This window comes from Rosa rugosa, chromosome 3 (genome assembly GCF_958449725.1).
Source record: "Rosa rugosa chromosome 3, drRosRugo1.1, whole genome shotgun sequence".
NCBI lineage: Eukaryota > Viridiplantae > Streptophyta > Magnoliopsida > Rosales > Rosaceae > Rosa > Rosa rugosa.
Genome location: NC_084822.1, coordinates 58,289,956 through 58,302,309, shown reverse-complemented (window position 1 = coordinate 58,302,309; position 12,354 = coordinate 58,289,956). Strand labels below are relative to the sequence as shown.

The window sequence follows — 12,354 nt, the reverse complement described above, 5'->3', positions numbered from 1 at the left end:
TCAAGTACCTCATAGTCTTTTAAAAACTATGAGATAGTTGAGTAGAACTTCATAATAGTGGACAAGTTTCTTTTATTTGGTCATAAGGAGTTTTTTTTTTCATCGACTATTTGAAGCATCTTAATTGTTCAATTTTTAAGTTTTTATGAGTATATCATTTCCACAACAAGTTAATTATTATAGTATCAATAAACCAACTTCACAATTACTGCAATTCTTATTAGCTGTCATCCAATCAAACCAATAAATGAATCAAATAAAATCTTGCAACCTAAACCGTTGATAAGAATTAAATTAAACACTTTGTCCAAAACTATCAATGAATAAATTTGTTATTTAACTATTGTCCAAAAAAAGAATTAAAACATTTCCGTAGTCTATGCTGTATGGTATAGTAGTACATAAAAAATTTACAAAAGATCCAACTTTCGATGACATCAGCCCTAGTAACAAGACACATTTGATGGCATCGACTCAGGGCTAGTATCTGTCCCTCTCCTTCTTAATTCTTATTATGCCTTCAACCCTGTTGCCGACTGGGATTCGACCACACGTGTCCCAGAAAAAAGAGGACAACTCACCCAACTAAGATCCAAGGTCAAAACCGTCATTTCAGCCCCATATTTTATTCGCCGCCCACCTGAAAAAAAATTGGGCAAGAATTCACAGAGTTTGGGAGAAAAATTGGTTTCTTTTTATTTTCTGTGTGTTTCCAAATTTGACCCCAGAAGGAAAGAAAGCTCTTGAATCAACTGTGACTTGTTCGCGTTTGGCACCCCAAACCAAAGCATATTCCTGTCTCTCTCTCTCTCTCTCTCTCTCTCTCTCTGAAACGTACATGCACGCAGACAAAGAGAACCCAGCTTCTTCTTCTAATGCAGAAGCAGAAGAAGAATCCTTGATCTCGCCGTGAAAACCCAATTTGGCTGTGATCCCAGGTTTGTTTTTTCTCGTTTTCTTTTCCGGGTTTGCCTTTGTTTTCTGTGTTGTAGTTGAGAATGAGGAGGAAAAGGAATCAGAGCAAGAAAGTGAAATGCCAGAAGAAAGTGGCTTTTACATTTCATGCATTTGCTTCCCTTTTCTGGTTTTTTCCTTTTCAATTTTGTTTGATTCTTTTGGAGGACGTAATTTGATCCCTGATTTATAAAACAGAGAGCTGTGAGGTTTTGTTGCATGATCATATTGGGTTTGAGGTGGGTTGGAAAGAAGGGGTCTTTGGTGGTTGGGAAGATTGGTCTTGTGTGTTGTGGAATTTGTCATTTTGGGTTTGAATTATGAACCCATTTAGTGTCCAAGTAAATTGGATTTATAGACCAATCAATATACAACTTATTCCTTTATAAGCTGGTGCTTATTTTTGTTTTTATTTGTTCTCTTCTGTTTTATATAGCCTTGTTAGTTATGTTTTTCGATCTTAAATGACAAAAACTTTTGTCATTGTGGCTTTGTGCAGGTGTATTCTATCTGTCTTGATTGATATCATAAACCCAATTTCTCACTTGAGGAAGCTTCAAGTGCCAATCTGGGTAGAATTATAGGAGGACATACCAAAAGCATGAAGAATAATTGGTTTTGGTTTGGGGATTTTGATGACGGGTCTTCGTACAACTTTCCGCTGGAGCCGCTGATTTTGCATAGTTTTGGGGGTCATGTGTTTTCTCATATTACTTCATTTATGGACAATTCATTGCACCATTGTAGATACTTCCATGTGCCTGGAAGCTTAGCTCTTGAAGGTGCGTTTAATCATATTTCAAAGTTTGCTGGTGCTTTACTAGTGATGTTCTCTTCTGGGACCAGTACAAATGCTACTAGGGTAATAGCAGGTAACTTGGATGGTTGTGAACCTGGAACCTCCAGTTCTTCTGCACAAGTAAAACACATTACTTCAGGTAGACAAAAATTCAAAGGATTTCACTTCAGTTTTGGGCCAAAAGGAGAATGTAATAACCCCATGGATTTTGGTAAGATATCGGCTTTTGTAATGCAATTCCTACAAAGAGAAGCTGAAAGGCGATATTCATATTCCTTGCTCTCGTTAGCTACTGCTCTTGTACCACCTTTTGGCAACTTGTAAGTCACTATATCTTTCACAAAAGGGGTGGATTGAAGTGCCAAAATTCTCCTGGCTCTGTTTTTGATGTTGATTAGAAAATTCTCTTCTTTGGTAATTTCTACCAGATCTTCAAACATGTTAGCTGTTTCATCGGCAAACACTGACGTTATGGATCAAAGGCCTTGTGAGGTTGGACGCCAAGGATGTGCTGGTCTACCTTTTCCCAATTTGGACTGGAGAATACATGCAGTGGAGCCTAGAACTGGCATTGAGTTCCCTATGGTTTTGGACAATATTTTAAGAGCAGGGAACAATTCCAGTTTAAGTTCAGAGGTTAGCACTTCGGAGTTTTTCTGTTGCTTTAGGTGGTGGGGTTTGTTAATTTTTTTTACTTGTTTAGTATTCTCGTAGTTCATTTCTCTTGTTTATAGATGGTGTAGTTTATTAATTTGCAATGCCTTTACTTATTAATTTCATGTGTTGGGCATGTTTTACTTTCATGGAAGCATGATCAGTAAATGGAGGCATAAGGTTGAGAGCTAGCATTCTACTTTTCTGCAATAGGCAAAGGCAGCTTGTATATAAAGTTCACATTTTTGAAATATATTTAATGTCGATATTTTGTTAATCCATTTCAGGTCCTTGTGGGGACTGGATCCAGAACAATGACAATAATTAGAATAAAATCTCTGAAGCTCTATGCGTTTGGCTTTTGTAAGTTATTAGTAGTTCCACTCATTTTTTGAGTTTCTTCCAATCTGGACTATTTTTCACATCCATTATCTTATGTGGTCTTTCATTTGTTTTTATTTTTATTTTTTTTTATATAGATATTCATCCTTACTCTGTTTGCAAGAAATTGGGTCCAAAATATGCTTCTGTTTCGGCTGATGAACTAAACAAACGCCATGATTTTTATCAGGACCTTCTCAGGTATTGACAACTGTCTTGCTCAAAAAAATTTCTTCTGTTTTTCATTTACATTTATATTGTTGAAAGTGTTTCTCTACCTTCTTTTTTTCCCCCTATTTTATTTCGAAGCCGGGTTGGCATATAAGTGGTTTTGGCCAAGTTGTTCAATTACTTATTATGGCTGAGCTGTGTTTCCTGGGTTTGATGAACTTTCTGCTGCATTTTCCATTTTTTTTTTTGGGCCTGCAGGGAAGATATTGATATGACAGTTAGGCTTGTGGTTAGTTGCAATGGCATGAAAATCAATACTGTGAGAGAGTAAGTTATATTCCTCTTCTCGACATAATCTTGGATATTTAAATGTGTATGATATCTTGTTCGAGACTTGGAACAATTGTGTGATTTTTCTTTTATAATTTCTAACAGCTGATTAATATTCTTGGATACAAGGTTTTTTTTTTTTTTTTTCTCATGGAAGATTTACTATTCCTAGTATCAATAGCTTGGTTAGCTGAGTGTGCATAGCTTAGCTTCTCTTGTTTTTTATTATTAATGCTATGATACCGTTTAGATTAATATTGTGTTAGCTTAATATTGCGTTGATGGGGTTACCTTGAAATGGGGGATTCGTTTGGGAAATTTTAGGCCATAGATATATGAGCTACAATGTTTTATAAATTCTAAATTCTTTCACGATCTAAAGCCAAAAACTGATTCTCCAAGTTTCTGTGTATACCAAGCTGAGTTATCTTTATTCCTTCCTTGCTGTGTTTAATATGCTTAATGTTTACTGTTCTTTTTTTTTTTTAATTTTATTTTATTTTTTAATTTTATTTTATTTTATATAGAATATACTGTTCGTCATTCTTGCTTATGTGCTTTTGGTTTTACCTGAATGCAGTGCCTTTGAGAAATCCCTTCGAGCCCGATTAGTGAAGGTAAATCATATTCTTCGCTGATTCTGTATTTTGTACTTTCTGATATCGTATTTACTAATTCTTGTCATTTTTGTTCACTTTTGTTAGACAAACCCAGAGACTGACTATCGTTGCATAACAACATTTGGTTCAAACTTCACACAAGATATTCCATTGCCAGCGGTAATATTATATTATTCTTATTCTTTTCCATATTATCTAGTGATTTTGGAGTAAATTATTCTTACGTCAATTTTTTTCAATATATCAGGGAACAACAATTGATTTTCAACGAACAGCTGATGGAAAATTGATTACTAAAAGTAAGCGGTGATTGATTAGATTGTTTATACCAATACATCTACCATGCTTCGATTTAAGCATAAAGGATACAGTTTCAAAGCCTTAAAACCCCTCTTTCCAGTTCATTTCTCTTTTCTAGTTGCTCTTCTGCTGTACATTGCTTGCTGCTTCATATTTTCAGCTGGATGATGTCTATAACAGATTTGTGTCATGTTTTACTCTTGATTGATTTATTCATACAAAATTGATGGAAAATTGATTTTGCAGTTGGAGATAATCAGATTGGAGCAGTCCAAAGCAAGGAACTGTGCAGTAAGCGAATCTCTTTCTGTTTTCCCCCTCCATTTCTCTAGTATCTCAACACGCCTCTCTTGAAATTGTTTTTGGGATAATTATTTGATGCACAATTTTTCTCTCAGGGGCTTTCTTTGACATGTACCTGGGAGATGGTCCTGTGTCGGAGCAAACAAAAGAAGAGATTGGCAGAAATGTTGCTAGTATCATTAGGCGTTGCTGAATTGGTTCATTTATTGCCATTGCCTCACTTTTTTAAGGGGCAAGCGGTTTGTTGAGGAGATGAACTGCTCACGAGGACAAAGATGTCATAGCCGAAAAGCATTACAAGGCATTAGTGAGCGTGCATTCTTTGGGCCTCTCGGAGTGTGATCATTCGCTTACCAGTCTGCAATTCTTTGCAGCCATTATATGGGGATTTACATAAGTTAGATAGGCAATCCGTATCAGATTCCTATTGTAATTTTAACGAAGTAGGATAATGTGGTTCTTCCCTCATTCCAAGTGTAGCAATTTGAAATTTATGTACACATATTGGTTTCAAAATCTTGAAGACAGCGGCTAAATAAAGCCCAAACAAATTAACAGTCCAATGTAGCTTAAACCTATTCATCGGTACCTATTGGATAGGGGAGTGAAATTTACTTTTTATTTTACAAATCACACTCTATCTTTTCTTTTTTAGTATTTCAACATCACTTTTATAATAAACACAACAAAAAAGACAAAACTTAAGATACTAAAAAAGGAAATATGGAGTGTAATTGTGTAAATTATAAAATAGGGAGTTCACTCCCCTTTGGATATTTCATTTTAGAGAATAATCTTTATCGACCACTATACGGAAAAACCTTTAGTAAAACAACCTTCTTCGACATCTTGGTGAAAAACCTAAATCTTTGTTGACAAATTTTTGTTAGAGAACAACTTATTCCCGATGAGTTCTTACTTGGCATAAACCTTTTAAAGATATTTTATTTAATGAATGACTTTTATTGACGAAATATTCATAGGCAGAAATCAAGTTATGTTAACAAATTTTCGTCAGAGATATATCTCATTTAAACAACAACCTTCGACGAATGATCGCCGACAGTATCTTTGCCGAACTGGTGAGGGGGAGTTGGGGATTGTATTAGGATTAGGCTAGGTTAGAGGTTGGAATAGTTGGATTCCCCTCTAATGTAACCAAAAAGAATCTTTACCAACGATTTTTCATTGAGAGATACCTAAACATTTGCCGGAGAGTTATGTCATTTATAGGAAAACCTATCGATGACGAAACCCAACTGCTATCTAGCTAGGTAACTATCATGGAGGAGAATCGAGAGAAGAAGCTCATTCGTTATCTGAACATTTTGGGCGTGGGCAATAGCTTTTGCATCTAGTCAATAATTTGTGATTTGGGCTCAATAGCTCTTGAGTTTAGTCAGTATGGTTTCAGCTTTTACCAATGTTAGGGTTGGGAATTGATCGTCAATAGTTCTATGAATATGTGTTGCATGATTTCTTATCTAAAACTATCATTGCAGAGAATCGAAGACAAATCAAAGAAGAAGCTTTGTCATTAATTTGAACGTTTTGGTCCAAAAGTCGTCTCCATAGCTTTTGGGTGTGGTCGATAGCTTTTGAGTCATGGTTTTGTTAATACTGAGGTTGAGATTGGAGAGATCAACCTAACAAAAGCTATTCTGGTTTCCTCTACTTAAACCAAACCCAACTGAAATCACCACTAATGAGAATCAAAGACAAATCAAAGTGGTGTTTGTAGCTTCTCTTGGGTGTGGTCAATGGCTTTTACATTTACCGAGTAGTTTTTGATTTGGCGCTTCACTATATTAGAATTGCTTCCGTTGCTGTTCTACGTACATGAAAAAAAAAAATTACTACATCACTTTTTGGTTTTCTAAGAATGGTTACTTTTTTGCTCGATCATTTTACTATTCTGGGTGTCTCAATATTAGTCCGGTAAATATCTACCGTAAAATTCAAGTACAGAAAAGAGGTGGATATAGGCATGAAACGGTTATTAGTAAACCTGTAGTCCAAATGCTTTCTTCAATTCCCACCCCACGTTTAAGCTCCTTCCTCCTCCCAAAAATGGCTTCCGTTGATTAAACTCCGATCCCTCCGCCACCATCATTCTGTTAATTAGTATCCCAAGAAATAAAATTAACGGCCGTCCAAATTGAAATCCAACCTTTTTTTTCCTCTCCCTCTCCCTAGTTGCTCGACTATTAAAGAAGCGGGGTTTTCTGCATTTCCATGATCGCCAAGTTTAATCTATATCTATAGATTATTCTGAAAAAAAAAAAGGTTTAATCTATAGGAACATCATGCATGTAGGTAAACCCTCGGCGATCATTGTTGTGTGGCTCGCACTCTTTCAAGGACTCCTCCTCTGTGTAAATGCTGATTTGAATTACAAGGATGCGCTAACCAAGTCCATCATCTTCCTTGAGGCACAAAGGTCAGGGAAGCTCCCTCCTAATCACAGACCAAAATGGAGAGGAGACTCCGCCCTCGACGATGGAAAACTAGAAAATGTACGAACATCTCTCTATCTATGCCGATCACATGTGACGTTCTTTTCATGACAAAAAAGACTTCATATGTGCATTTCCCACCAAAATTTTTGTAGACTCATGCATGCATGTATGCATGACCCAGTTGAATCACATGAATTTTTATTGAGTTTTAGTTTTGGTGGCTGCTGTGTTTTTAATTTGTCAATTTTGGTCACAGGTGGACCTTTCTGGGGGATATTATGATGCCGGCGACAATGTCAAGTACGGACTTCCGATGGCTTTTACAATCACAACCCTGTCGTGGGCCGCCATCCAATACAATTCGGAGCTAAAGGCTACGGGAGAATTGCAAAATGTCATGGACGGCATTAAATGGGGAACCGATTACTTTTTCAAAGCTATTTCCGAACACAAGTTGTACGTTCAAGTAGGAGACCCCAATCTAGACCATCAATGTTGGGTTCGACCAGAAGAGATGAGGACACCAAGAACTGTGTATAGGATCGATGAGAACACTCCCGGATCAGAAATTGCAGGTGAAACCTCAGCTGCAATGGCTGCTGCTTCCATCGCGTTCAGATCCATTGATCAGGATTATGCTGGTCGTCTCCTCAACAAAGCCGAGCTGGTATATATGCATCTATACGTTCCAGTTTAATCAATTAATTTATTTCAAGCTAGGTTTTCGACCTACTTCTAATTTTCCCCCTTTCTTGTAGCTCTTCCAAATGGCCAAAACTCATAAAGGAACTTACGATGGAGAGTGCCCTTTCTACTGCTCCTTCTCCGGCTACAATGTAAAGATCGAAAATCTACCTACAAAATCAAAATCTTATATGACAAAATCGATCCTAATCTAATTTTCTGTACCTGATTTGGAATATGTGGTTGTAGGACGAGCTATTGTGGGCAGCGACATGGTTGTATATGGCCACCAAAAGACCAGAGTACTTAACTTACATACACGAAGAGGCCATTCCCGCTACCGTGGCTGAGTTTAGCTGGGATCTTAAGTATGCTGGAGCTCAAGTCCTTGTCTCCAAGGTAATTAATTAATTTTCTCCACTTTTTACTGAGGCATTAATATCGTATAATCTTCAAGTCTATTTTTAAAAATTAAAAAATTGTGAAAATTTCCAAATATTGCTGCAGCTGTTCTTTGAGGGCGAAAAGGAACTAGAAAACTACAAGAACCAAGCAGACAGCTACATTTGCTCGAACCTCCCCGAGAGTCCATACAAGCAAGTCCACGCCACTCCGGCCGGTATGGTCCACCTCAGAGACGGGGCCAACTCTCAATATGTCACCGGGACCGCCATGGTGTTCAGCGTCTACAGCGACATTCTAGCCGAACACAACCAAAAGGTCATATGTTCCGATAAACAGTTCGATAGCACCCACCTTATGGCCTTCGCTAAGAAACAAATCGACCTATTGCTAGGCAACAACCCTAACGGCAGATCCTACATGGTTGGCTTCGGCAGCAACCCCCCGACACAGGCGCACCACCGGGGCGCGTCGATTCCCGTGGGAGTTGATACCAGCCAGGTCAGCTGCCCCATGAGCTTCGTGTACTGGTACAACAAGGATACACCAAACCCTAACGAGCTGACCGGTGCCATCTTGGGAGGGCCTGACAAGGACGATAAGTTCAACGACAAGCGGTGTGAGTCTGCGATGACTGAGCCATGCACCTACGTCAATTCACTAGCGGTTGGGGTCTTGGCAAAGCTCGCAACCAAGTCCATTGCGTGATGAACGAATTAAATGTATATATAGTAGAGACTATGGCTAGCATTTTTTTGCTTCTTATTTCTGAGACAGTGAATGTTGTCAGCACATTCGAATAAGAATTCACCACAATCGCTGTAAATTGACGCAAATTTATGTATACCTATCTAAAATTTGCAATTGCTTACACGCTTTATAGTATTCTTATTATATGTAGAGTAGTGTTCACCTAGTTATTTGGCGACCAAGTGAACATTTATGTAATCAATGTCTATGAAATTCGTCTAACTTTTGATTTTTTTTTTTTTGAATAAAGGGCGGAGCGGCTGCCCTCAAGCCTTGATTAATGAAACTGTCAAATACAGGGGGGGGGCATTGAGCCAAAACCCCTGATTACAATAAACAACTAGAGAACATCCTGAAATACTATCATAAGTCTCTACTAAACAATTGTATTCAACTAGGCACCAACTAGCAAAGAGCGCTCTACTGGCGACTCTATTTGCTTTGACACAGCGGAAAGATAACTCGATCTGCAACTCGATTACAGTATAGCATAACTTCCATACGCACAGCTTTCCCATCATGTTGCCACTGGAAAATACATCCAGTGACACTTAGTTTCACCCTGCCACTAAGAGGCAGCGACCATTTGACCAAGCAAGGAACTCACCGCCTACCTAGAGCAGACAAGGCACATAAGGTGCATAGACCGGCACAAAGCCCACGCCGTCCTACTTGTTGAAATTCATGGTAAGGTGGATAAAAGCTAAAGAAATCTAGAAAGAAAAGCTATAGGAGCTACTGAGAATGAAGAAGAAGAAGAACGAGAGAGAGAGAAAGGGAAAACTGATATTGATTGACTTGTGGTGGTAATTTGTTTACAAAGATGACTTACTAACAGTGAAGGATAAGTCCCTATTTATACTAACTTGATGTTGACCTTGACTTTGACCTATACTCTTAACATCCCCCCTCAAACTAGTGCTTGGGGACCCAAGAACTAGTTTGCAGTAAAGTCATTTGGGAATAGTGTATCAACCAGGAGGAATGAGCAAAAGTGATCGCCATAGCTTCATAGGCCGAGAGGCTTGCCTACAATTCAACATGGTAGTATCTGGAGGAGAGGAAGGGAACCTCCAAGTGCTTTGCGTCCTCAAGGCCTCAATTTTCTCAAGTATTGCTTCATCTGGTAAGTTATGTGGCAAGGAAGACAGACAACCAAAATCATATCTAGAAACATCCACCTCAAGTTGCCTATGTGACTCAGGTTTGACTCCTGATTGATCTATATCCTTGGAAAATCTTTTCCATATTATATTGGAAGCTGCAGTTTCTGTAACCCTTTTCTTATTGTTGTGAGAATCTGTGAATGCTTCCAAGGTTTGAACCAAACTTTCATTTATACCATGTTCAACATCTTTATGACCACCATGCACCGTTTTATCATTCAATGAAACCAGACCAACTGAATTCCCCATAGAATTTTTTTGCATTATATGCAACTTATCACTTGTTGATTTATTTTCACTAACACTCTTCTTCATAACTTCAGAAACAGCCGCATCAACCAAATTCTTTGGAGAAAAAACTACATCTGCTGAGGAGTGAATTGTATTTTTAGCCTCACTAGGTTCAGTGCTATCCAAAGATTTAGGCCCCTCGACTTCATTAGAAGCAGTAGCATCAACCACATCAGATAAAGAGTTCTCCCTGACTGTGTCAAATCTTAAATCTGTTGAAATATTCTGCTTGCAGCTCTGAGAGTTCCTATCATATTCGGACTGGAGATCTGACAGTTCCCTTTGCAATTCCTCAGTTTTATCAAGCACTAGCTGAGATGAAAGCCCAGACATGTATGCATCCAGTGTGTCTCCAACAATAGTGTCTTCTATAGTTTTTGATGCCAATCTGTCTTTCTCAATTGAAAGCAACTCTTTCTTGTTTTCCATTTCTTTCGTGCTAGAAGCAGACATATATTTCCTATCACTCACCACAGCACCAGTAGCACATGCATTATGATATCCAATCCCAACAGCATTATATACAACTCCATTTGGCATAAAGCAATCATTTGGCTGAAAATTAAATTGCTGCATAGTTCCACTGTTTGCCTGAGAAGTAGTGAAATTCGGCTGTGAGAATCTGTTAGGTTGATGTAGTGAAATACCAGCTAGTTGAAGACCATTGTTTTGCTGAGAGCCACAATTTTGCTGAATGAAGCCATTATTGGGTTGAGAAAAACTTCCATTGCCATTTTGTAGAACACAACCATTGCTCAAGGAGGCATTAGAGTATGCACTGTGATATCCAACATTAGACACGGTAAGTGAGCAAGTATAGCCTTGTGGTAATTTCATATTATTTTGGGCAACCGTAGCAGTTAAAGAGGATAAAGACAATGCCTTGTTCTGCAATTCAATCTCAAATTCAGCAGAGAGTAATAGAGACCTGACTTCATTCATGGCTATATCATGTTTTCCTCTGATAATTTGTCTAGTAGGACCATATTCAATAGGGAGACCAGCAAGAATCAAACTTTTAACATCTTGATATGATATTCTAATACCAACAACAGCTAAATGATCTCTAACAGTTTTGAAGCGCAACAAATACTTGTCTATCGAATCTGTACCTTTTCTGATATTTTGCAAAGTAGACTTTAATTGCATAATGTGAAATTCAGAATTTGCCGCATAATGTTGTTTGAGAGTGATCCATACCTCCATTGAAGTTTCACATCCAATTACCAATGTAAGAGCCTTAGCTGAGAGAGTGTTGGTAATCATAGAGATAACAAAACTATCTTGTTGCAGCCATTTTTCATAAGCTTCGGTATTTGCTATGAGAGAACCATCAATACCAACAATGAATTTTGAAGGACATGGATGAGATCCATCCACCAATTTCAGTAGACCATGCCCCCTGAGATAATGTTGCATTTGAAATACCCAAGTTGGGTAATTTGTCTCATCTAGCCGCACAGAGGCTGAATTGCAATGTTGACATGAGGTTGCCATATCAAATCTCGAAGATGCACAATTATCTGGATCTTGAAGATGAACACATTTCTAAAACTTTGAAGATGAACAGCTACGATGTATGAGCTAAAAGACTGAATCTTGAGAAGCAATTGCTACAAACCGAATCAAATGCTGACATGAACTTGTTATGATCTTCCAAGGATGAACGAAGAGCGACGATTTGAAGAACACAGATCAAACCTTGATATTTCTCCGACTGGTAATTGTACAGGTATGATTTTTCTTGATGATTTTGCTTCGTAATTGTACAGAAAACTAAGAACAAGCTATGAAATTCGATGTTTTGGTTGGTAATTTTACAGATTCTAGGGTTGGGTTTTGATTTATTTATTTATTTATTTATTTATTTTTTGCAGAGAGCTAACATAACACAAAGGATTACAGCGGAAGAATTGAAGGATGAGCAATGGTCAGGCCGCTATGGCTTTGATACCATGTTGAAATTCATGGTAAGGTGGATAAAAGCTAAAGAAATCTAGAAAGAAAAGCTATAGGAGCTACTGAGAATGAAGAAGAAGAAGAAGAACGAGAGAGAGAGAGAGAAAGGGAAAACTGATATTGATTGACTT

General features: G+C 37.9%; 2 protein-coding genes across 2 annotated transcripts; both read left to right on the top strand.

The window, feature by feature from the left end:
• The first annotated feature begins 752 nt into the window (after positions 1-752).
• Positions 753-5,145, top strand: LOC133739713 (fatty-acid-binding protein 2). The gene is made up of 11 exons (XM_062167501.1): positions 753-938; positions 1,454-2,073; positions 2,182-2,389; positions 2,695-2,770; positions 2,887-2,989; positions 3,218-3,286; positions 3,870-3,906; positions 3,994-4,068; positions 4,157-4,208; positions 4,456-4,500; positions 4,608-5,145. Exons 2-11 carry the CDS (start codon positions 1,556-1,558, stop codon positions 4,703-4,705), a joined length of 1,281 nt encoding a protein of 426 aa, XP_062023485.1. The 5' UTR covers positions 753-938; positions 1,454-1,555; the 3' UTR covers positions 4,706-5,145.
• Positions 5,146-6,421: 1,276 nt separating this feature from the next.
• LOC133741481 (endoglucanase 16-like) lies at positions 6,422-8,928 on the top strand. Its single transcript, XM_062169378.1, has 5 exons — positions 6,422-7,028; positions 7,228-7,638; positions 7,730-7,807; positions 7,905-8,054; positions 8,163-8,928. The coding sequence occupies exons 1-5, from the start codon at positions 6,819-6,821 to the stop codon at positions 8,763-8,765; spliced, it is 1,452 nt and encodes a 483-aa protein (XP_062025362.1). The 5' UTR covers positions 6,422-6,818; the 3' UTR covers positions 8,766-8,928.
• The last annotated feature ends 3,426 nt before the right edge of the window (positions 8,929-12,354 follow it).

Excerpts from the sequence above, each read along its gene's own strand:
- LOC133741481 (XM_062169378.1), top strand. The coding sequence starts at position 6,819 with ATGCATGTAGGTAAACCCTCGGCGATCATTGTTGTGTGGCTCGCACTC. Across the intron at positions 7,029-7,227 it reads ACGATGGAAAACTAGAAAAT|GTGGACCTTTCTGGGGGATA; the intron begins GTACGAACATCT and ends TTTTGGTCACAG. Across the intron at positions 7,808-7,904 it reads GCTCCTTCTCCGGCTACAAT|GACGAGCTATTGTGGGCAGC; the intron begins GTAAAGATCGAA and ends ATGTGGTTGTAG.
- LOC133739713 (XM_062167501.1), top strand. The coding sequence starts at position 1,556 with ATGAAGAATAATTGGTTTTGGTTTGGGGATTTTGATGACGGGTCTTCG. Across the intron at positions 2,390-2,694 it reads ATTCCAGTTTAAGTTCAGAG|GTCCTTGTGGGGACTGGATC; the intron begins GTTAGCACTTCG and ends AATCCATTTCAG. Across the intron at positions 2,990-3,217 it reads TTTTATCAGGACCTTCTCAG|GGAAGATATTGATATGACAG; the intron begins GTATTGACAACT and ends TTGGGCCTGCAG.